General features: G+C 42.2%; 1 protein-coding gene across 3 annotated transcripts in view; it reads left to right on the plus strand.

Moving 5' to 3' along the window:
* TARBP1 (TAR (HIV-1) RNA binding protein 1) overlaps nt 1989-25947 on the plus strand; it is a 76979-nt gene continuing 53020 nt past the window's right edge. Inside the window, exons 1-9 of one of the 3 annotated variants that reach the window (XR_002338941.1) lie at nt 1989-2977; nt 8118-8215; nt 9639-9708; nt 12417-12565; nt 14587-14639; nt 17095-17192; nt 20304-20439; nt 22164-22260; nt 23421-23510. Coding sequence is in view for 2 of the 3 variants with exons in the window: in XM_005670967.3 (XP_005671024.1) it covers nt 2047-2977; nt 8118-8215; nt 9639-9708; nt 12417-12565; nt 14587-14639; nt 17095-17192; nt 20304-20439; nt 22164-22260; nt 23421-23510 (1722 nt within the window). In the remaining variant the exon portion in view is untranslated. The remainder of the gene's footprint in view (nt 2978-8117; nt 8216-9638; nt 9709-12416; nt 12566-14586; nt 14640-17094; nt 17193-20303; nt 20440-22163; nt 22261-23420; nt 23511-25947) is intronic. The other 2 variants (XM_005670967.3, XM_013983218.2) reach the window with 2 other exon arrangements.

Genomic DNA, 25947 nt, shown 5'->3' on the forward strand with positions numbered 1-25947 from the left:
ATTTGTTAAAAGATTTTCCAAAATGGTTATGTTATCTACACACCCACCAGTAATGTCTGGGAGTTCCTATTATTCCACTTGCTTAGTCCTTGCCATTTGATCTTTTCTTTTTATGGTTAATTTACAAGGTTGTGATAATTTCTGCTGTACAATAAAGTGACCCAGTCATGTATATGCACATATCCATTCTCTCTCAGAATCTTTTCCCACATAGATTATCACAGAATATTGGGTAGACTTCTCTGTGCTGTACAGCAGGTCCCGGTTGGCCAATCACTCTATATACCTCAATGTGGAGATGCCAGTCCCAACCCCCTAGTCCATCCCTCCCCCCTGCCTGTCCCCTTTGGTAACCATAAGTTTTTCAAAGTCTGTGAGCCAGTTTCTGTCCTGCAAAAAAAGTTCATTTGTATCCTTTTTTTTTAGATTCAACATATAAGTGATATCATATGATGTTTTGTCTTTCACTAACTTCACTTAGTATGATAGCTTATAGGTCCATCTCCGTTGCTACAAATGGTACCATTTCATTCTTTTTTATGGCTGAGTAATATCCCATTGTATATATGCACCACATCTTCTTTATCCATTCTTCTGTTGATGGACATTTAGGTTGCTTCCACGTCTTGGTTATTTTAAACAGTGCTGCAATGAACATTGGGGTGTATGTGTCTTTTTGATTTATGGTTTTCTCTGGATAGATGCCCAGGAGTGGGACTGCTGGATCTATGGTAGTTCTATTTTTAGTTTTTTGAGGAACCTCCAAAATCTGATTGCACAATCTTTTAAATTTTAACCATTCTAATGGGTGTGAAGCAATATCTCTTTGAGGGCTTAATTTGCATTTCTCTAGTGACTAATTATACTCAACACCTTTTCAGATGCTTATATTTGCGTATCTTCATTTGTTAAGTGTCTACTCAAGATTTTCCCCATTTTTGTTTGATAGATTTATGAAGAATATATGTTGAAAGAAACTGATATTTATTGGCACATTAAATGCTGAAGGCAGCTGATATTTACTGACACAACCTAAACTGGCCTACAATGGAAACTTTTATATATTCTATCAATGAAAAACTGAATTATTGAAATATGGGAAAAAACTTTCATATATGATATTAGATAACTTTAAATAACTTTAAATTATAAAGTCAAAAACATAAAAATTAAATAAAACTTTATATTGCATAAAATAACCTTAAATTTAAGTAACTTTAATCACACCTTATCTATTATATTTGTTGCACATCAAGCTCTTTGAAGTTGGGGCTGCAGCTCCTCCATTGACTAAGGGAGAAATCTATATGGCTGGAAGGCAAAGTACACCCACATCAGTTCACCTAGGATTGAACCAGAAACCTAACCAGGTTTTTGGTTTCTTTATTTAGCAATAGATGCTGTCAGAAATACAGACACGTGGGCTATTTGGAGGAATGCAAATGGGAGCACTAGCATCATGTGTGAAGATCTGTGTGCTAGTCAGCTAGGGCATTTGACTGCAAGCACCAGTGTGGGCATCTTGTTTTCTGCCCCATCCTGGCTCATAGCTATAGTACCTATCAGGGCCTCTAAATCATTCTTGTGTTTCTGTTATTTATTTTTTTATGCAGGTATCGGGAACACATTTCAGACCCACCGTGTCAATCCCTTTGTGCGTGGGGCCACCTACAGCTTTTTGAAAATAAGCTCCTAGGCGATCGTGAGCACACCTTCCAGATGTACCTCCGCCCATTTCTCAGGCACGCTTGACTGATTTAGGGCCCTCATGTAGGCCAACTTCCAATTAGGAATCGATGTAGTTGATATAGCCACGACGTTAACGCTTACCGAGCCTCTTTGCTTCTGAAAAGAGTAAGGGGCGGGGGCAAGAGGATCAGATTTCAGGCGGCAGGGTGGAACCTGTCAAAGCGCTCCAGGAGGGCCAAGGCTGGGCCTCAAGTTCCCAGCCTGCAGGCGCGCGCCACGGCCAGCCGCGCACGCGCACGCACTCGCGCACGCCGGCGCCTTCCTCCCGGCGCCTGGGGTTGGTGGCGCGCGGGGCAGATGGAGTGGGTGCTGGCGGATGCGTTGCTGTCGCAGAGCCGGGACCCACGGGTTCTGCTTGGGGCGCTGTGCCGCGGGGAGGCGTCCGCGGAGCGCGTGGAGACGCTGCGCTTTCTTCTGCAGCGGCTCGAGGACGAGGAAGCACGCGGCGGCGGCGCGGGCGCGCTCCCGGAGGCGGCGCATGAGGTGGCCGCCGGGTATCTGGTGCCGCTGCTGCGGGGCCTGCCGGGGCGCCTCATGGGCGGCGCGGACACCGGCCCCCCGGCCCGCCAGCGCCGGCGCGTGCTGAGGGCGGCGGGCGCGGCCCTGCGCTCGTGCGCCCGCCTCGCCGGGGGCCCGCAGCTGGCGGCCGCTCTGGCAGAGGAGGCGCTGCGTGACCTGCTCGCCGCGAGACCTGCACCCGGCCTCGAGGGGGCCTGCGAGGCCGCCGTGGAGGTGCTGGCGGCCGTGGGGCCCTGCCTGCGGCCCCTCGAGGACGCGCCGCTGCTGGAGCGGGTGGCGCAGGCCGCCCTGGCCCTGGCGCTGGGCGGGGACGAGGCGGGGCCCTCCGAGGACGCGGTGGCACTGGTGGCCGGGCGACTGTTGCCAGCACTGGGCCAGTGCGGCGGGGCAGCGCTGCGGGCCGTGTGGGGAGGGCTGGTCGCGCCCGGGCCCCCCTTGGGGCCGGGCCTAGTAGGGCCACAGCTCTTGGTGCTGAGCGCCTTGGCCGAGAAGCTGCTGCCCGAGCCCGGCGTGGACTGTGCCCCGGCGGCACGCGAGGCGGGCCCAGACGCCCGGCGCTGCTGGCGGTTTTGGAGGACAGTGCAGGCTGGGCTGGCCTGGGCCGAGGATGCCCTGACGCGCAAGCGGGCGCGCTACCTGCTGCAGCGGGCTGTGGAAGTGTCGGCGGAACAGGGGGCCGATTACGCGTGCGCCCCGGGAGAAGAAACCGGTACTGAGCCACCCCCGTCCCACCCTCTTACCATCCCTACTTGGTTTCCTGGTAGGGAGGTCCCCCGCTTCCGACAGCCAGCTCCTGGGGTCGTCTCCGTGATCAGTAGAGAATTTGGTTAGTCTCATGGTCCCCATAGAGCCTGAAAAACCTTGGAAACCTCATCTCCAGGGTGTACTCCGAAGTGACACAAATCGCTACATACAGAACAGTCTGCACGTTCTCACCCTTCTGACCCAGAGCAGGTGGAATACTGTGCATCCGTGGAATAATTTAGGAATGTGACTGAGCCCAGGAGGGACTTTACAGACCAAATTTGCACTATATCGTGGTAGGTCCGTTCTAATAGAAAAGGATTAGCGCCCACTAAGGAAAATTATGTACATATACTGACTGATGAATTGAGTCTTGGGTTAGAATTTGATTGTGGAAACCATCACATTCTTTTGAAATTTCCTTAGTAATTCTCTTAGTAGGATTTATTACTATTTGTTAAGCATATAAGCCTTAAGTCGACCTTTTGAGGTACTTTTGCAATTGATCTAATAGAATGAGGTTTTAATTTAAAAAAAATGTTTTTTTTTTTGTCTTTTTAGGGCCACACCCGAGACATATGGCAGTTCCCAGGCTAGGGGTCACATCTAAGCTGTAGCCACTGGCCTACGCCACAACCACGGCAATGCCAGAGCCAAGCCACGTCTGCGACCTACATCACAGCTCAAGGTAACACTGGATCCTTAACCCACTGAATGAGACCAGGGATCCAACCTTCAACCTCATGGTTCCTAGTCGGATTTGTTTCTGCTGTGCCACGATGGAAACTCCAGTTTTAATTTTTTTAATTAGATTTTTTTTTTACAGTTGAAAACATCTGACAGTAAATATTTTAACAGTCCACAAGGTGATGGTCATCTGATAAGAGGTGTCACTGGAAAAACATTTAAAATTACCAAAATAAAACATTCAAAGAGTCAGACATTCTGCGGTTTTGAAGATAAGCCGCTACTGCAGTCTATACCACAGCTAATAACGTCAAGGGCTCCCCGACCCACTAAGCGAGGCCAGGGATCGAACCTACATCCTCATGCATGCTAGTTGGATTCATTTCCACTGAGCCACTACAGGAACTCCCAGATATGTTTTTATTTCTGTCACTTCCATCTGACACGTTTTTATAGTTTTCCTCTCCTGAAAAACCCCATCTGTGCATGTTGTCTGCCTTTTCCACCAAATCCTTTAGTATACTAATCATAGTTATGTGTAAGTTCTGTACCTGGACGATCTCTAAGTTGGGTTTTGTTTTCTGTTTTATCTCTTGGCAATGGAACCACCTTTTTTTGGTAGAGAATGAAATATTTGTGCCTTAGAGATAGGCACTCCTCTCTGTTAGGCTGTTGGGTGTTGAGTAACTCTAGTTGAGCTGGTTTTGGATTTTGTTATTGCTACAGTTGTGGATTGTTACTACCTTATGTTTTAGTGTTGAAGCCTAGTTTACCAAAAGGTTCTCCTCAGTGTTCTAGTTTTTCTCAAGCCCATGATGCCGGTTGCACAGATGGAGAGCTTCTTCTATGCCTTTGTCCTTCCTGCAAGGGTAGACTGCTGATGTATGTTACTTGGTGCAAAGCTTAAAATGAGAAAGGAGGGAACTTTTCATTTCTTCTGCACTAGCCTTCTCTTAGGCCCCATATGCCCATACCTTAGGGTTCAAGCTTTTAGCCATCTCCGTTCCCTCTCCATTGGCAGATAACCTCTGCCTCCTCTTACTGAAGGGTTAAGAGTTTCCTTACCCTCTCCTGTGGTGGCTGCATTCTGCTTGTATCTGTGGTAGGTCTTGGGTGCTAGTTTCCTGCCCTTCCTCCACAGCAGCAGATGTGCTTTGTATGAGTGGCAGACGCAAAAGAGTTTCTTCATGTCAGCGCAGGGTTGAGGGGAGAGAGTTTTTATCCATTCCCAGGGGCAGCCAACTTTGCCTGGTGTCAGGGGCAAGGATGGGGGTGTGGGAGGGTTTTCTCCAGGGGCCAACAGCTTTGGTCTCCTGTCATAGGGACCGTAAAACTGGCAGGCTTTCTTGATTGTCCACCACCTTGAACCCCTGTGGGGCATGGATGGTCTGCCCTTTGCCCAGCATGCCTGGGCCCCCAGGGTCTCCTGCAGACAGTCCTTCATGAAACACTTGGGGGAGGGGCAGGAAAAAGGGATGGGTGGGTGGGCATGGTCTCCTTGGAGTTCTCAAGAGTTTCTAATCTAGGCCACAGTTGACCTTTAAAATTTTTATTTATTTAAACATTTTATTTTGTTTTTTAACTGCTTTTTCTAGTGACCACCTCTTCCTCTTGTGCTTGACCAGAGGTGAAGCAGTTTGTGTGTCCTGTCTGTTCTTGGAAAGGCTTTCTGCCCTTTGGAATTCAGATCATCTGGTCATGCTGCAACCTCTCTGATGCTCCCCCACACCCCCTAGAAGTTAGGATTTTGTAGATTTTTTTCAGCCGATCCTCTTTGTTGGTGTGGCAGTAATGTTTTCTTGCAGCTCTCTTGGAAGCCAAGACCAAGTATGTCTAGACGCCTTTATTTTGCCCTCATGTTTGATGGATGGTTTGATTGGGGAAGAATTCTGACTTGGAGAATATTTCCATTCACAATTTTAAGTGTGTTGATCTGTTTTCATAGAAGCATGAACCCCCATTGTTACTATCCAGAGATCTGAAGCCATTCTGAATCCCATTTATTTGTGTGTGCTGTCTCTTCTCCAAGGGCGATTGTAGAGGCCGTGTTTGCAGTTTCAGTTTGGGGAGCCTGTTTGCATTGTGCAGTTTTGGGGGTGCCGGGTACTCAGTGGACCAGCTCAGTCTGGACATCGTGTCCTTCTATTCTGGAAATTTTTCTTGAATTACTCTGATTTCCTCCCTTTGCTTTCTGTTCTCCTTGGATATTGGACCTCCTGATCCAGGGTATCTTTTCTCTCTTGTTTTCTATGGTTTTGTCTTTTTTCTCCACTTCCTGAGTGATTTCCTCAACTTTATTTTCAGTCCTTTCTTTGTTTCTTTCTTTTTTTTTTTTTTTTTTGTCTTTTTGTCTTTTCTAGGGCCGCTCCTGCGCATATGGAGGTTCCCAGGCTAGGGGTCAAATCAGAGCTGTAGCCACTGGCCTACCCCACAGCCACAGCAACGTGGCATCCGAGCTGCGTCTGCGGCTTACACCACAGCTCACGGCAACGCCGGGGATCAAACCCGCAACCTCGTGTTTCCTAGTCGGATTTGTTAACCACCGTGCCACGACGGGAACTCCTCGGTCCTTTGTTTGAGTTTCTTATATTTGCTGTCCAATTTTTATTCTCATGAGATCTTTTTTTTCTGGGAATGTCCCCTTTTTAATAGTATCCTGTTCTTATATCAATAACTGCACTATCTTCTTTTATCTCCCTTTGACATATTAGTGGAAGTTTTTTTCTTTTTTAGGTTTTCTCCAGGTTTCTGTGTTAGGTTGTTTGGGTCTTGATCGTTAGTGTAGAGGTTTCCCTAACTGTCTGTTGGTTCTTAGATCCCTGCATATATGTAAGAACGTGAAACCAAAAGTCATGTTTAAAGCTCTAAGGGCATAAGTGGTGCTCGTTGACCACGACCTTCTCTGTGGGGGGATCCAGCCAAGGCATTTTGTTGAGTAATCTCTAATGAAAGTATTTTTGGGTCTTTCCTCTTGGGGTGGCCACATTCCATGGAGATGGTCTTCCAGTCATCTGCTGGATAGTGAAGGCTGGTCGGTGTTCTCGGACCTGAGGGGCAAAGATGGTGATGGGGCCAGGTGAAGGGGGCCTCCGTGTCCAGGGTGCAGACATGTCCATTTCCCCTCTAAATGTGGCAGCACCCAGACCTCAGCTGTGTCCAGTACACCTCAGTCTGGGGACCCACTGTTTTACCTTCCCCAGAGAACAAATTCCAGCCTTTTCCCCATTCAGAATGCAGGAGGGAGGATCTGGGAGCTGTTTCTTAAACACATTGAACAAATCCTTTTTAATTTAGCCTTTTTTTTGGTTTGTTTTTTTGTTTTTCTTTTTAGGGCCACACCCATGGCATATGGAGATTCCCAGGCTAGGGGTCCGATAGCAGCTACAGCTGCCAGCCTATACCGCAGCCACAGCAATGCAGGGTCTGAGCGGCATCTGCAACCTACAACACAGCTCACAGCAACGCCAGATCCTTAACCCACTGAGTGAGGCCAGGGATTGAACCTGCAACCTCATGGTTCCTAGTCGGATTCATTTCCGCTGTGCCGCAGTGGGAACTCTTAGCCTTGATTTTTCACCTCTGCTTATACAAGTCATTTTTGCTGCCGGTTCCTTAGGGTTGGGGGTATTTTGTAGTGTGAATCAGATTTTTCTTTGTTTTCCTTATGCCAACTTAATAACTTTTTTTTTTTTTGAGTCTGCTTGGTTTTCAACTGATTTTGATTACAGATTTCATTGCTGTTATCTGCTGTGCTGTTTTCTCCATTCTTGTTTTTTTTTTGCCGTTGAAAAATCTTTTATTGTTACAGTGAGATTATTGGGGAGAGAAAGTTCAGTTCATGTGTTCAAATCTGTCATTCCTACCCGGAATTCCAAAATAGTAACCTTCATTTAAAAAAGAAATCTCCTTTTGAGATTCCTGTTAGGAAAAGAAACTCATGGACTTGGAGAACAGACTTGTGTGATTGCCAAGGGGAAGGGGGAAGGAGTGGGGTGGACTGGGAATCTGGGGTTAATAGATGCAGACTATTGCTTTTGGAATGGATAGGTAATGAGATCTGCTGTATAGCACTGGGAACTATATATAGTCAGCTATGATGGAGCATGATGGAGGATAGTGTGAGAAAAAGAATATATATTTGTACTTTGCTGTACAGTAGAAAATTGACAGAACACTGTAGTAAACCAACTACAATGGAAAAAATAAAAATCATTTTAAAAAAAGAAGCGAGAGAGAGATTCCTGTTAGTCCAAGCCTCTTACCTAGGCCTTGATGCAGAGGCATCCTCTATTGTTCGAGAAAACAGCATTTCATAGTAGTGGCATAATTTTAAGAATTGCTGTCATTTAGAAACTTGTGAAATATTCTAATTTGGGAACTAAATCTAGGAACTAATTTTCTTTTTTAAACCATTTCAGGCCCAAGTCTATTTTGGTGGTCTGAGAAGAAAAAAGATGAGCTTCTAAAGTTTTGGGAAAACTATATTTTAATTATGGAAACTCTTGAAGGAAATCAGGTAAGTGTTTTCATCTTTTAACAAATTCTAAGTAGATCTAGTTGTTTTTCTTTTTTTCCAAATGCTCTGTAAAAGAAATAAAAAGGGCAACCTAGATGTAACATAATGGAATACAAGTGTACTACTTTCAGCTGACTTAAATTATCATTCAAAGAATTTAGTCTTATTTGATCTTCCCTTGACATTTACTTCTAAAGTATTTGTTAGTTTTTAGTTTCTCCATGTTATGAATACTCTCCAAAGAAATACGCATTTGGGAAAATGTTACTTAAAGTCTGAGGTAAATTGTTATTAAGTAAACAATAGCCTTTGGATTTCATAGGTTTTCTTTCTTTCTTTCCTTCCTCCTTCTCTCCCTCTCTTCCTTTCTTTTCTTGCATCTTTGCCTACCTGGTCCTGGGAATGGAAACTGGAAAAATTGTCTTCAGTGGACTTGGAATTAGCTTTTGTAGGATCATGAAATTTTTAAGTTGAGAGGACTCAAGATTTTAAGATTACCTAGTCTCGTGCAGTGGTTCTCAAACTTTAACATGCATCAGAATTACCCAGATGGCTTGTTAAAGTACCAGTTGCTGGGTCTGGTCCTCAGAATTTCTGATTTAGTAGGTCTGGGTGGTGCCTGAGAATTCGACCATTTCACCTGCTCCCAGGAGATGCCTATGCCTCGTTTCTGGGGACCAGCCTTGGAGAATCCCTGGTGCAGGGTTCCCAGTGTGTAAGCAGCAGGCCACTTCGGGGCCAGCGATCATGGAGTCACTGTGCAGTGTAGGTCCAGATGCGCACCGAGCCCTGTTTGGGAACTGAAATAAAGAATGACTCCTTGGTGCTCAATGTATATCGATGTGAGGATGAGGAAGAAAGAAAAAGTGTTTCTCAACTCATAAACTTACATGGTTTTCCTTAATCAGTAGATTAATACCCTCACTATTTAGAAACTGACTTGCCTTTAGTTTGAAGGATACATAAGTTGGACTCTGGTATCTGCAGCAGAGTCTAAGGAGAATGAAGAGCACTGAGCCCTAAACTGGCTCTGCTTCTCAATGTGTGGCCTCGAACAACTCGAGTTACTGGAGAAGGTATCTCAGTATTTTTTCCTCTTTGTAAATATTGTATTATCCTCCCTACCTATTTCCCAGGATGGTTGAGGACTGTGTGACATAATTTATGATACTCACTCTAGAAAGATAGCATTACCATAACTGTCTTCTAGGTTATATTTATTATTTGCCACATTCAGTCTTACCTGAATTTACATGATTTAAGAGCTGAAGAAATCAGGCACCTTTTGCATATTTTTTACAGGGGGATGATGGCAGGGTTTGGGGGGGTGACAGAAGAGCTCCTTTATGTAAATAGGTGAAAGTTCTTTTGCGTCGTTAAAGGTGAATTTTCATTTCCTGTGGCTTTTTGCTTTTGTTTTCAGATACATGTTATAAAGCCAGTTTTACCAAAGCTAAACAATCTGTTCGAATATGCAGTGTCAGAGGAAAATGGTAATAGTTACTTTTATTTTGATTTTTTTATAACGTTTGTGGTTTTCCCCTTGATTGTGTCACTAACTCTCATTTATTATAGAGAATGTCATGCGCATACATGCCACCCAGAGACAGCTGCTGACATTCTAGATACATACCTTGTGGATTGATTGTCCATAGTGTTTTTTTCTCACTCAGCAGTATATCCAGTTGCATTTACCGCTGTCCTTAAATACTCTTTGAAAATTTAATTTTAAATGGATGCAGAGTTTCCTATAGTTTAGACGTATGGTAATTTTATAAACTTCTGATGATGGAAAACATGAGGTAGTTAACAGAAGGAGAACAGTTTCTGTGGGGAGCTCCATCGCCCAGCTTCAGCAATGATCAGCTCAGGGCTGGCCTCCACCTTATATTATGTGTGACCTCACACACCCCCACCCCCTCCCACCAAGTGAACTTGAAGCATGTTTCTAGACAGCATATAATTTCATATGTAATTATTTCATTATATACCCTTAAGGACTCTTTGATAATGTTTTAATGATGGTGTCTCGTTCATTTTTAATAAAGGCTCTTTGGGATTATATATTTTAACTGCTTTCTATTCTTTTTTTTTTTTTTTGGTCCAGTCTGTCACTCTATGTCTTTTGTCTTTTTTTTTTTTTTTTTTTGCTATTTCTTGGGCCACTCCCACGGCATATGGAGGTTCCCAGGCTAGGGGTCTAATCGGAGCTGTAGCCACTGGCCTACGCCAGAGCCACAGCAACATGGGATCCGAGCCACATCTGTGACCTACACCACAGCTCACGGCAACGCCGGATCGTTAACCCACTGAGCAAGGGCAGGGATCGAACCCGCAACGTCATGGTTCCTAGTCGGATTCATTAACCACTGCGCCACGACGGGAACTCCTGCTTTCTATTCTTATTCTCTTAATATATTTTATTGTCAGAGTTACTGTCTTGGGCTTTCAGTTATTGTTCTGTAGATTGTTCTTCTTAGGAAGAGAAAATACCAAGATATTATTTTGAATATGTTTTTGGGGTTTTTTTGGCTGCATGTGTGGCAAATGGAAGTTCTCAGGCTAGGGGTCAAATTGGAGCTGCAGCAAAGGCCGCACACAAGCCACAGCCACAGCAACATAGGATCCGAGCTGCACCTGTGGCCTATGCCACATCTTGTGGCAGCGCCAGATCCTTAATGCACTGAGTGAGGCCAGGGATCAAACCAGCATCCTCACAGAGACAGCGTTGAGTCCTTAACCTGCTGAGCCACAACAGGAACTCCTTGAATATGTTTTTTAAGTCCTTTACGAGCACTGTATTGTGAGAGCCTTTTAAGAGAAAAAAAAAAAATGAAGCTGGAGCTTCCTAAAATTATTTTATGAAATCAAGTTTAGATTTATAAAGCAGCTAAATGCAGCTCACAGTGTTTTTTATTCATGTGAATGATAAAATGCTGCATTATTGTGTTTACACATGAGAATTAACCTAGGAAAATGGGTTTTAGTGCCTTCTTTAGATAATTACAACTTTAATAGTTTGACCCTTTAAGAATTGAGCTTTATTCAGCTGATGGGTATGGTTGTTTTCTGATACCCTGGGATTTTTCACAGACCATAAGAATCTATAGTCCCACCTGGGGCTAGAATTTAATCGAATCCTGTCGTGACTTCACTTATGCATTTCCTATGAAAATCATTCTCTCATTACCACATTTTGCCCACAGCTCTTGGCAAACCACACCAAATAGCAGCGACAGATTTTGAAAAATTACCATTGCCAAGGAATCGAACAAGCATCTTGGTGTAAATTACAAAAAAAAAAGTATTTATAGGATGACATGAGTTAAAAATGCTGAATTTTTTCTAATAGAATTAAAGGATATTTCAAAAGAGTTAATCTCTAAGGTATATGTTTATTTTTTTGTTTCTCATTCATATATATATATATATTTACTTAATAGAAGTTTACTTATTGTCCAGTACATGCTAAGCTCTGGTGTAAAGTGGTGAGACAGGTGTACTCATTTGATTTTTGCCTGTTTTCCATGAAAAGATAGTTTTGATTATAAGTTCTATACAAGCAACAAACTAGTGGTTGAAGAGCAGTATCTGGCAGGTGAGGCCATACCTTGGAGAGGGCAGTCTGAAGGCCAGCCTCAGGAAGGACATGGGAGTTGAGGAGATGCTCTGGGTGCAAAAGCCTTGGGATGTGAACAGCTCAGTGGGGTAGTGACCTGGGCCAGGGGAGGGAGTGGGAGGCGGGGAAATGAGGGAGTAGTGGTCAAGGGGCCGTTCATGCCCTGTCTGCATTTTATTCTGAGTGTTGAGAAGCCACTCAGGGTTTTAAGCAGAGGAGGGACAGTTTCAGATTTCTGTATGAAACATGGATTGAAGTAAGTTGAGAGAAGAAATCACTCCAAATCTGAACTTCTAACCTGCCTGCATGGGGTAATATTTAGTTTTTGTACACAGTAGCCACTATAACATTTGCTTGTAGTCTTTTTCGATGAAACTATCTGAAAATGGAATACTGAATACTGAAGTCATTTTTATTATTCAGTGAACACCCTTGGATGTGATTAAAAACAAACTCACTTTTGTAGTGTTACATACAATAAAGGGAATGTGTTTGTTTATGTATTTATTTATGAATATATAGTTTATGTGCAACAATGTAACGTGAGAATAAAGCGTCAACATTGGATATTTATTCCCACAGGATGTTGGCTCTTTCACCCATCTTGGCATCTGTGTATTTATAAAAGAATGTTTGAAAGTGAAAATAAAATCCTGACCAAAGAAGGTGTTACTCACTTTTTGGAGCTGTATGAAACCAGGGTTCTTCCGTTTTCACCAGAATTTTCTGAGGTAAGGACAGCCTTTCCTTTCCTTTGTTCCCTTTGTCAAAAGATGGGAGGCGAAGGCATTTGTTGTATTCTGTGTGGTCTTCAAAGATGTATACTAGGGGAATTCCCTGGTGGCTCAATGGGTTAAGGATCCAGCATTGTCATTGCAGTGGCTTGGGTCACTGTGGTGGTGCGGGTTGCGGGTTCAATCCCTGGCAGGGGAAACCTCCACATGCTGCAGGCACAGCCAAAAAAAAAAAAAAAAAAAAATGGCAGTAAGACATAACCTGTTGTAATTCTCTTGTGGTGCAGGAGGTTAAGGATCCAGTATTGTCACCGTATCACTTCAGTGGCTCAGGTCACTGATGTGGCATGGGTTCAATCCCTGGCCTAGAACTTCACATGTCGCAGGGCCAGCCAACAAACAAACAAACAATATATATGTATGTGAGTGTGTGTATATGTGTGTGTATATATATATATATACATGCACAGGCTCAAAAATCTCAAGTAGGGAGTTCCCATTGTGGCTCAGCAGAAGTAAATCAGACTAGTATCCATGAGGATGCAAGTTTGATCCCTGGCCTTGCTCAGTGGGTTAAGGATCCAGGGTTGCCGTGAGCTGTGGTGTAGGTCGCAGATGCAACTCGGACCCTGTGTTGCTGTGGCTGTGGCTGTGGCCAGCAGCTACAGCTCTTGATTCGACTCCAAGCATGGGAACCTCCATGTGCCACAGCTACAGCTCTAAAAAGACAAAAAATAAACAATAAAAATAAAATCTCAAGTAACATTTTAGAGATATGCATGCAGCACATCCTGTTTCTTTGAACTTAGCTACTGTACTTGGGAAAGGCTTACTGTAATGTAGTGTGTTGACAAGCTGCTTGCATCATTACCATTATGAAAAAGTAGTTCTTTGGTATCAGTATTTTGAACAAAAGTCAGCAGCATGAAAACTGGTGTAGAAACTTCTTAGTAATACTCTTTGCACAATTCTCAGTCACTGTATTACCGCTATTGAGTGATGCTATTCCCTCAACCTGAGTCAGTGAGTTAGTCTCTCCTGTACTGAGTAGAGGTTACCTTTGAGTTCTGTTATTAGTGTTTATACTTCCATTTGTTGGAAATCACACAAAGCAAAGAGACTGTGAGAATGACAGTTTTATTACTTTTTATGATTTTTATTTTATCCGTTATAGTTGATTTACAGTGATCTATCAATTTCTACTATACATCAAAGTGACCCAGTCACACATGTATATATATTCTTTTTATCACACTATCCTCCATCCTGTTCCATCACAAGTGAGTAGATATAGTTCCCTATGCTATACAGCAGGATCTCATTGCTTATCTATTCCCAAAGCAATAGTTTGCATCTCTTAACCCCAAACCCCCAGTCTGTCCCACTCCCTCCCCCTCGGCAACCACAAGTCTGTTCTCCAAGAGAATGACAGTTTTAAGTTTCATGTTATGATGCCCTGTGAGTCACGTGATCTCTGACTGGGTATAGTAATTTACTTCTCATTTAGAGGAAGCCTAAGTATACTTTCCTAATTGTCCAGCTACATTTAATATGCATCATTTTTCTACATTCTCCTAGCTGTGTACTTCCTATAAGCTTGCTTTTGTCTAGTAATATTTTTGAGGATGTATTTTCACCCCTTTATCTTCCAGGCATAAGGGCTTAAATTTTCTCTTTAGTATCTTTCTGTTTTTCCTTTGTTAACTGCCTTTCTTTTCCACCATGTGTTCCTTCTTTGGGTTCCTTTCTTCCTTATGAACACAACATATACCCTCTTCTTGGTATTCCATGTTTTTATCAGGTGGGAAAATTCAATATTTGTTTTTCTGTTCTGGTGGAATTAACATATGTATCCTCCAAGACTTGTCATAAATTAACCTTCAGCATAAGAGATCAGCTCTGCTTGTCACAGCTCATCTGTAGCTCCATGTATAGGATCTGCATTTAGGGCAAGCTGACTTTACAGAATTACAGGTACAACCTAACATCAAATATTTTTTTCCTTTTTTTTTTTTTAGTTTATTATTGGACCATTAATGGATGCACTTTCAGAGAGCTCTCTGTATAGCAGGTAAATCAACATTGTTATTTAGCAGCAATGCAGTAATATGTATTTGATATATAAGTTAACATGGTTATGACATAGGACCAGATTGTTTGATGCATTTGGTACATATATATGTTGCCTTATAGACATTCAGCTTTTTCTATGTTGTCCCTTCTATGTTTGTTATTCTTGCCGTTTGTGTGTGTGTGTGTGTGTCTTTTTGCCTTTTCTAGGGCCGCTCCCGCGGCATATGGAGGTATCCAGGCTAGGGGTCTAATTGGAGCTATAGCCACGGGCCTACACCAGAGCCACAGCAATGCAGGATCCAAGCCACATGTGTGACCTACACCACAGCTCATGGCAACGCTGGATCCTTAACCCACTGAGCAAGGCCAGGGATCGAACCTGCAACCTTATGGTTCCTAGTGGGATTCCTTAGCCACTGAGCCACGATGGGAACTCCTCTTGCCTTTTTAAAAAAAAAAAAATTTTTTTTTTGTCTTTTTAGGGCCGCACCCATGGTATATGGAGGTTCCCAGGCTAGGGGTCGAATTGGAGCTGTTGCTGCTAGCCACAGCCACAGCCACAGCAACGCCAGATCCGAGCCACATCTGCGACCTACACCACAGCTCACGGCAACGCTGGATCCTTAACCCGCTGAGCGAGGCCAGGGATTGAACCTGCAACTTCATGGTTCCTAGTCGGATTCGTTTCTGCTGCACCACGACAGGAACTCCTCTTCTTGCCTTTTAGGAGTTGTATGAAGTATTCCTTTTTTCTTTTCTTTCTTACTTTGAACCCTTCCATTCTTGGGCTTTTGGAAAGGATACTTTTCACAGCTTACTTTCTTTCCCTTATTCCTGATTTCTACCCTTTTGGAAATTGTACTGGCTTTGGATAATAGTTTATACTTTTTTCCCCCTTTTTCTTCTTTTAGTTTTGACTTGCGGAAAAATTGTGAGAATAATACAAATAATTTTTATTTATCTTTTAACCACAGTCTCTAAATGATAAGTTTTCTTTTACTGTGTTTGTTTAATTGACATCTGTGTGTAGGGGTGTCTTACATTTGTTTCTTGGCTCTGTCTGTTGAGCAACTTACCTATGTTTCAGTATCTGCCTATCTGTCCATCTATCCATGTTAAAAAACATCAGTTCACACCAATACATCTGTTTCTGGTTGGTGACCTCAGGGCCTATTCTAGCTTTGCACTGTCCATATCTGACAGTGGTGGCCATTCTCAATGACGTATTACTTATCTGCCACCTCTACCCTTTGTTGAGGTTGATAGTCAGAAGAATTTGTCAGTATTCTGCCTTATCCTCATTTTTTTGAGCATTACCTGTACTCTTGAATTATATCTTCAAAAATTTCACTTGCTTTTGAAATTAGATTGTCTTTGTAATTGTGACAGCTAAATTTATACTTAACAAGTCTTTGGTATATCTCTAAAAGAAAACCCCTCACCACCAACTTCTTTAAATTTTTTAAATTAGTCTGTGCTAAGTTATACTAATGTTTAGTCCTATTTAATAAATATCAAAAGAGCATAGCAATGCTTGATTTGCCAGTTATTTTTAGTTTTCAAATAACTCATTACTATTGAATAGTTTTCTGAAGCAATTAGACAGCTAGAGAGCAGTAAAACCAACTTGATGCTTTCTGAGAGTTGACAAACACATTTATTGTGAATGCCTTCTGTTTCCTAGCTCTGTAATGTATTCAATTAACAGATAATGTTCTTTGCAGAAGCACATAGCAAAAAAAACCCCACGTGACTTTAGTAGATGTTCACAATTCAATGCTCTTGCAAAAGTGATTTATTACTAATATTTGTCTTTCTATTAATGTTATTTCTTTTATTTACTACGTAAAGATTTAAAATCATTGGGCTATGTGTTGGAAACAGTAAAATATATTTTTGAATTATCATTTAGACTTTTACTTAACTAATTTTTTATGGCTGCACCCATGGCATATGGATGTTCTCAGGCCAGGGTTTGAATCTGAGCCGCAGCTGCGACCTATGCTGCAGCTGCTGCAACACTGAATCCTTTAACCCACTCCTTTGGGCGGAAGATGGAACCTGCACCTCCACAGTAACCCAGGCCATTGTAGTGGGACCGGAACCCTTCAACTCATTGCACCACAGTGGGAACTCCTAGACTTTGTTTTTTTAAATGATACTGTTTGGCAAGATTCATGTATACATGTCAGAGAAAGTGTCGTAAAAAGGGAGTCCATGCCTGCTTAGGATAGCGTGTTACTAACTCATGTCTGTCTTCCTAGAAGATCTGAATGTTTTTATTTATAATCAGAAGGATACTCAAGATTTTACTGAAAAATAACATGCAGGTTCAGAAGGAGATAGTTTTATTGTTTTATTATTGAAAAACATTTGGGCCATATTCCATTTCGTTTCAGTGTATTATGTGTAAATAGATTTTAAATATTTGGTTTTTTCCTCTTTGTCTATAGGTCCCCAGGCCAGCTGATAGGAAGTGGCTCTCCACTGGGATTGAAATTACAGAAGTTTTTAGTCACTTACATTTCCCTTCTTCCAGAAGAAATAAAGAGTACGTGTCAGTAAAGAGCTTCAACTTATTAGCTTCAAATTTTAGAACATTTTTTGTGTGTTGGTTATAAGCACCATGCTATGACTCTTATAATCAGTGTTATCAAAATAGTTCCCTTTTCCAGGATATGCATATTTTTCCAGAATTATACTGGTGTCCATTGAAATTGAGTACACACTTTTACTTGTGTATATAACTAACATAGGACCAGTAACAGCGTGAGTAGCATGAAAGTGATTTTGGAATGTGGGCTGCAGTTCTGCCATTCTTTCTAGTTGTCTCTATTCAGTTTCAAAAATTAGCAAAATAAATGGAAGGAAAAAAAAACCTGGGCTTAGGAAAAAGTTACAAACAGAATGTCCATTTTAGCAAAGTTGTCTCTTTATAGATATTGACTTAGATCAAAAAGAAAAAAAAAAAACTTAGTTTGTATAATACCTTGTGTCCTAGAAATGTCCCACTTCTTCAGATTAGAGGTGTATTTTTCTTTCTGATGAGAGATGTTGGTGAGCAAAGCACAAAACCAGTGTTATTTTGCTTGCTGAGCAGCAGGACTTACTCTGCTTTCTAAGTAAGTCTTTTTCTCATTCTGAGCTTTGAGACTTAGAAAGTGACCCTGGCTATGAAATATATATTTTTCTCTTTTGTATTTAACCTGCAAATAAGGTGAACAATACCAATGGTAACATCTGTGCAGAAGTCAGCAGCAAAAGGGAAAAGATGGTCGTCTGTACATCACAACTTTAGATTTCTAGATTTAATTTTTTTTTGCTTTTTTTAGAGCCACACCAGCGGCATGTGGAGGTTCCCAGGCTAGGGGTCGAATTGGAGCTACAGCTGCTGGCCTATGCCAGAGCCTCAGCAACTCCAGATCTGAGATGCGTCTGCGACCTACACCATAGCTCACGGCAACGCTGGATCCTTAACCCACTGAGCAAGGCCAGGGATCGAACCCGCAACCTCATGGTTCCTAGTCAGATTCGTTTCCGCTGCGCCACAACGGGAACTCCTCTGGATTTAATTTTTAACAATTAAAGTGGAAAAGATAACTCAGAGCCATTCTTCAGTGTGCTAGAATTTGGAGGTTTAGTCTTGAGGTTAATTTGCCGACCACATTGGCACATCTGCATCCATTGGGCAGTATGAGTGAGGTGTAATCAGCACCCCCTAGAGTTTGAGTGTCTGGTGTTTGTGGCAGTGCCAGGCATTGACATTCACCCTTGTCAACGTGGTGAATGAATGTGAAGTGCAAGCTTGGCCATTGCCATCCTTCTCGTGAGGAAGGTGTTGGGCAAAAGATGGAAACTTAATTAGTCCAAGGTGGGTGGGGGAGGACAAGTGGCATGTTTACTTACGGTTTTTACTTTGTAGTTTTTTCTGTCAGCAATTTCCAGTGAATATTTTAAGCGTATCTAATTTCGGGTTAGCACTTTGGGAGAAATAAAATACACATAATATCCTTTCAGGAGCATCCAATGATTTCTTAAAAGTCATTCTACAGTGATGATCTAGGGAAACATTCTCATAAACTACATGACTTGAAGATCCTTAAGACATCACACGTTAAGAGAAAGCAGAATAGAGCACCGTGTCTTTATATCTCAAAATAGTTAAATTAATTATAGTAATTAGATTCAGGGTAGGTTAAGAAATAGCCTGTGAGAAAGATCTAATTATTGTTTGCAGATTCCAGGGGCAGTTACCAGTGGTAATTCTTATCTTTGCTTTAACATCTCCAACAATGAAAAATGTATCTTTCGCCTTAACTTTCAAAAACAAATATAGCTGCATGGTTATCAGAATCTCTACAATATAGTAGAATACTTTACTAAAAAGAACGAAATTGAAATAACATTGATTTTTTTTTTCCACCAGCTTCATTGAGATATAATTCCCACATCGTGAGATTCACCCCTTTGAATTGTTCAGTTCAATGGTTTTTACTATATTCACAAAGTTGTATAACCATCACTACTAATTGCAGAATATTTTCATCATCCCCAGAAGAAACTCCATGCCCATAAGTACTCATGTCTCATTTTCCCTTTCCCTTAGCTCCTGTCAGCCACTAATTTACTTTCTGTCTTTATAGATTTGCTTATTCTAAACATTTTAAAGAAAAGGAATCATGGAATATGTGGCCTTTTATGTCTGGCTTCTTTCACTTAGCATAATGTTTTTTAAGATTCACCTTTGTTTTAACATGTATCACTATTTGGTTCCTTTCTATGGCTGGGTGTATATTCCACTGTATAGATACTATACAGATTCACATTCCGTTTATCCACTCATCAGTTGGAAGATGTTTGGGTTGTTTCCACTTTTATCTTTTGTCTTTTTTAGGGCCTCACTCAAGGCATATGGAGGTTCCCAGGCTAGCAGTCGAATCAGAGCTACAGCTGCCAGCCTACATCACAGCCACAGCAGTGCGGATCCAAGCAGCATCTGTGACCCATACCACAGCTCACGGCAATGCCCAATCCTTAACCCACTGAGCAAGGCCAGGGATTGAACCCACATCTTCATGGATAATAGTCCGGCTCGTTAACAACTGAGCCATGAGGGGAAACTCCAGGTTGTTTCCACTTTTAACTATTATGAATAACTTCTCATATAGAAACTTTTATGGGAACATAATTTTTCACTTCTCTCTCTCTCTCTCTCTCGCTTTTTCTCTTTTTTTGTTTGGATGATCCTGGGCCAGGGATTGAACGGGAGCTGCAGCTATGACCTGTGCCTCAGCTGCAGCAGCACTGGATCCTTAACCTATTGTTCCACAGCAGGAACTCCCAGCTGTCACTTCTCATTTTTATTCCTAGGAGTAAAACTCTGTGTTTGACTTTCAGAGAAGCTACCAGACTATTTTCCACACTGGCCGCACCACTTTGCATCCTCATCAGGATCAGGAGCATATGGGTTCGGTGTCTCCACATCCTTGTCAACACTTGTTATTGTCTGTCTGTCCTTCTGATTATAGCCATCCTAGTGGGTGTGGAGGTATAGGTCATTATGGTCTTTGATTTGCATTTCCCTATTTCATGTCTGATGATGTCGAGCATCTTTTCATGTGCTTATTGACAAGCATGATATCTTAAGCCTCTTTTCTTTCAGGTAGTTTCCTGTTAAAATTTATTCAGAAGATGACAAGTAGACATTGGTGTGCTATTCCCATTTTGTTTCTCTCTAAGGCTCTGGCCAGTGTTCCGAGATGTAAAGCTCTGGGTGTAGAAGGCCTTCTTGCCCTCAGGTAATTTACTCTGTGTATGTTCATGTATGGTTATTTGTAGTAACTTTCCATTAGTAAATTTGTCTTCCCTTCTGTTCTAATCCATAGTGAGTGGTTTAGTCAGCATTGGCATTGGGATTTTTTTCACTCTTCATTTTATATAAAAAAGGGTAAATTTTAAAAATCTATTATTCATAGTTCCCTGGTTATTATTCATAACCCTGGTGGCCTAGTGGTTAAGGATGGGGTGTTGTCACAGCTATGGCTTGGGTTTGATCCCTGGCCTGGGAATTTCCACATGCCATGGCTACAGCCAAAAAAATAAAAATTAAAAAAAAAAGAAACAAATCTATTATTCATATGATTGAATTTATTTTGTCTTATGAATTAAAATATATGCCATAATACATACTAGTGGATTTTTGCCCACTTTAAAATAAGGCCAGTAAGTTGTTGTTATTACATTGATATGTAGGAAACAAGAGATCAAACATGAAATATAAATATTAATTTAAAAGAATTGGAGTTCCTGTCGTGGCGCAGTGGTTAACGAATCTAACTAAGAACCATGAGGTTGCAGGTTCGATCCCTGGCCTTGCTCAGTGGGTTGACGATCCGGCGTTGCCGTGAGCTGAGGTGTAGGTTGCAGATGCGCCTTGGATCCTGTGTTGCTGTGGCTCTGGCATAGGCTGGCAGCTACAGCTCTGATTAGACCCCTAGCCTGGGAACCTCCATATGCCGCGGGAGTGGCCCAAGAAAAGGCAAAAAGACTAAATAAATAAATAAATAAAAGTATTTCAAAAAATGTAAATTTCTTACTTTGAAAACATCTTTATTTATAGTTTTGTTATTTTTATTTATTTATTTATTTATTTTTGTCTTTTTGCCTTTTCTAGGGCCGCTCCTTAGGCATATGGAGTTCCCAGGCTAGGGGTCTAATCGGAGCTGTAACCACCGGCCTACACCAGAGCCACAGCAATGCTGGATCCGAGCTGTGTCTGCTACCTACACCACAGCTCATGGCAACGCCGGATTGTCAACCCACTGAGCGAGGCCAGGGATCGAACCTGCAACGTCATGGTTCCTAGTCGGATTTGTTAACCACTGCGCCACAAAGGGAACTCCAGTTTTGTTATTTTTAAAAGAAGATCTATTTCATATTAAAATTGAGCTCTAGGGAGTCCCTTTGTTGTTTAGCGGATTAAGGATCAAGCTTTGTCACCTGCTGCTGTACTGTGGGTTTGCCCCTGGCCTGGGAACTTCCACATGCCTCAGGTGTGGTCAAAAAAATAAATAACTAAAAATAAGGAGTTCCTGTCATGACTCAGTGGAAACGAATCTGACTAGCATCCATGAGGACACAGATCCCTGGCCTCACTCAGTGGGTTAAGATCTGGCATTGCCATGAGCTTGGTGTAGGTCGCAGATATGGCTCAGATCTGGCATAGCTGTGGCTGCGGTACAGGCTAGCAGCCACAGCTCCGATTCAGCCCTGGGAACCCCCAGATGCCACACATGTGGCCTTAAAAAGACAACAAAATAAGGATAAAATTGAGCTCTACCAGATGGACTTCCCATGTGGCTCACAAAATTGAGTGTTACCAGAGATTTAAGAGCTTTGCAATTCTACTGGCAGTGACTTTTCTGCATTAGAAAGTGTAGATGCTGTCATCAAGTTGTCAGTAATCACAGTTATCAGAACAGTGCTTGGGACTGTGGAAGGACATGTGTGTTTCTGATGTCAGGGACGTCCTGCAGTGCACCATGATCACACACCAGATCCTGCTGAGAGGGGCGGCCCAGTGCTATCTCCTTCGGGCGGCTATCAACCTGGTAGATGTGGTGAGTGTGTCTCTTTCACTCGTGTTAATTCCAGGGTAGGAATCTTCTTAGCAAGTGGGTGTCCATCGAAGAGTTAACACAGCAGGCCTGTGATGCTGGTGTCAGAAAGCCCTGCTTATGAGGTTGGCCCTTAGCTGGCAGCTGGGAACATGGATTTTGGGAGGATTCCTGCCATCCCACTACCCAAGAGCTCACTGGGCCTGCAGTACTTGTAGGGACACCTGCTTTCCTTCTGGGGCCTGGGATCTTTGTGTAAGTGCTGTGCAGAGGGTCTGTGTGACTGGCTTCCAGTAAAAACCCCCGGTGCTGGGTCTCCCCGGAGTCCCCCTGGTAGACATCATGCATGTTGGGGTCGGGGCGGTGGGGGGGGGGGGAAGGGGGTTGGGAGGGGCAGGTAGCTGTGTGACTGTAGCAGGGAGAGACTCTTGGAGCCTCTCACCTGGTTTCCTCTGTATTTTTCCTGCACATCCTCCAGTGAATTGACATTCAGGGAATGTATCTTTATTCTCTGTTTTTCACAGAGCTCCAGTAACACTGTTGCTGAGAACAAGGGTCAGCAAGCTTTTTTTGTGAAGGGCTGGGCAAGTGCATATTTTAGATGTTTTGAGTCATGTGGAGTCTTTGCCGCCACAACTACTCAGAAGCAGCCATAGACCATCGATAAATGAACAGGCGTGGCTGTGTTCCTGTAAAACTGTTTACAAAACAGGCTCCTGAGTAGCTGTGCTGACACCTGGCTTAGAGCAAAATACCTTAATGGAAGACATGCGACCTTCAGGGGAAAAGGTCTGGGTGGTGTTCTTAAGGCAGGGGTCCTTCTTTTGCCTTTGAAAAGTAAGATTCACTTCTGATTTAAGTAATACATAAATTTTTAATAGAATATTTTTGGTTTGGCTTTTAGATTGTGACCACCTCCCATCTCAGAAAGTAACCTTGATTTTAAGGAAAATAGGTTTATAAAGTAATCTTTCGTTTTATGTAATGGTTGTTTGTAATCAGTATCTTCATTTTAAAAGTTCGACACTTTTTCAGAAATCGCTTTTGATTTAACTAATAGAATTCTACGTAAAATAGTATGCTAGATTGCTTTTACAGAGATTTTAGTTCCGTTACAATTTTTAAATGAGTGCTTTTTTTCTAAAAAACTGCCCTGCCCCTAGGAGAAAGTGTCCCTTTCTGACATGGCGACTTTTCTCATGTCTGTGAGACAAGAGGAGTCCTTAGGACGCGGAACCTCGTTGTGGACAGAGGTGAGGTTGAAAATATTTAACGAGGTCTTTGAAAACCTTATGAAAAATTGTTTCTAACTGAATTCATTACTAGCCTTTTATGTAGACTATGATTGCTTTGTTATCTATCAACAGAGATTTTTTTTCAAAAGTTTCAAAAGTTGTTTGTTTTGAGTGGATCTAAGTAATCATGCTGCTAAGATTCCTGTGGAGAGGTGGGAGGCAGGAAGCGTTTGGAACGGAGATAGACCATTTAGAAAAGAAGACAGTGTTAGCGGGCAGATCTAGATTCTGGATGAGGTGTGTTAGGAGTCAGGACGTTGTTAGACTCAAAAGCAGTGAGTAAACACAAACCTCCTCCTTGTCTTTTTCTGTCCGTTCGTGGCACTTTCATCTAGTCAGGTGCCCAAGCCTGACGTTTGGGTAATCCATAATCTTCCTGACTTTTTGCATCTATTTCATCCTAAAATCCCAAGTGTCTGCCTTTTCTCCTGCAGTGGCTCAGCGGGAACCCACGTGCAGGGGCCCGAGGTCCGGCCGTGGCATTGATGGTGCTGCTCCTCCTTGTGGGTTCCTCCATCTCCACGTCCTCTTTTTTGTTTTGTTTCCATCTGTAGCACTCAATTCCTGCTAATGACTTTATTAGCCTTATCCATAGTCCTAGTCAGTGTCCTCTATAAGTTATATTTTTTGAGCACAGGAACCTTTTTTTTTTTTTTTAATTTTTTATTTCTCCCGTGCCTAAGAGATCACTGAGGCTAGAGATGTGATTATTTCCTTTTGGAAGCGATTCCAGCTATGTATGCAGAGAGAAACAAGAGAAATCAGCCTAGAATATGTTAAAATAAATACATTGGATTATGTGAAGTCTGGAAAATACAGAACCATGGAAAGCAAATAAAAATCACCTGTAATGCCAGCCATCAAATCCATATTTTTTGGTTTAAGTCTTAATTTTTTTAATATGTGTATTCTCACTCTTGCTTTCTCACTATATGTTTGTTTTAAATGATATATTTCTAAGCAAATTAAGATTTTACTGTTTTGAATTTTATTTTTCATTGTCTCATACATTTGCATATTTTATAGCATGTTGCTAAATAACTCAACATGTGATATTTAAAAATTCAGTTGATTAAATATTTTAGAATTTATTTCTTTATTTATTGTATTATTACTTTTTTTTAACTGCCAGACCTGGGGCATATGGAACTTCCAAGGCTAGGGGTCGAATTGGACCACTATACTGGTATAGCTGCAGGCCTGCTCCACAGCCATGGCAGCACGAGAGCCGAGCCACATCGTAACCTAAACGGCCACTTGTAGCAACACCAGATCCTTAATCCACTGAAGGAGGCCAGGAATCAAACCCGCATCCTCACAGATACTACGTTGGGTTCTTAACCCTTTGAACCACAATGGGAAATTTTGTATTTTGTTGGACTTTTTTTTTTTTTGGTCTTTTTGCTCTTTCTTGGGCCGCTCCCGCGGCATATGGAGGTTCCCAGGCTAGGGGTTGAATCGGAGCTGTAGCCACCGGCCTACACCAGAGCCACAGCAACGCGGGTCCGAGCCGCGTCTGCAACCTACACCACAGCTCACGGCAATGCCGGATCGTTAACCCACTGAGCAAGGGCAGGGATCGAACCCGCAACCTCATGGTTCCTAGTCGGATTCATTAACCACTGCGCCACGACGGGAACTCCCTTGTTGGACTTTTATTTCACGTCTTACCATTTCATCTAGAAATATATACTGCTGAAGGATAAGATACTGCTAAGAAATAGGCCCTTAGTACCCCTGAAAATGTAGTTAATTTCTTGATTTCAAATATTTGGTGTTTGCATTTCTCCAGATGTTCAATAAATGTGATTTTCTGTTTGTTTTTTGCATTTTGTTTGTTCACATGTTCAGTTTTGCTCAGGTATCCAAATAAAGTCTGTTCATTGGATTGATATGTATAATATGTTTGTAAATGGCGGTTAATCCATCTGGAATTTATTTTGCTATCTGATAGGAGCTGGGAAGTTTAAATGAAAAAATGCACATAAACATGTTTTCCCTGCTTAGACCATGCTACATGTAAATACCTCCTGCTTCTCTTGTCTTTTTCCCTTGGTTTGATGAGACAGCCACTTGTCTTTTTTTAGAGCAGTTTTAGATTTACAGAAAACACAAACAGAAAGTACAGAGTTCTCATATAGCCCCTCTGCACCCTCCCATCCCCCACAGTTGCTGTTATCATTAGCTCTGGCATTAAGCATGCGCTTTTGTTACCAATGATGAGCCAATATTGATGCCTTATTTATGATTAACTAATGTGGATGGTTTGCATTAGGGTTCACTCTTTGTGTTGTACGTTCTGGGCTTTGACAGACATTCGCCACTACAGTATCATACACAACAGTTTCCATGCTGGAAAAATCCTGTGTTCACTCGCTCCCCTAGTGTTGGTACT

This window comes from Sus scrofa, chromosome 14, assembly GCF_000003025.6.
Source record: "Sus scrofa isolate TJ Tabasco breed Duroc chromosome 14, Sscrofa11.1, whole genome shotgun sequence".
Lineage (NCBI taxonomy): Eukaryota > Metazoa > Chordata > Mammalia > Artiodactyla > Suidae > Sus > Sus scrofa.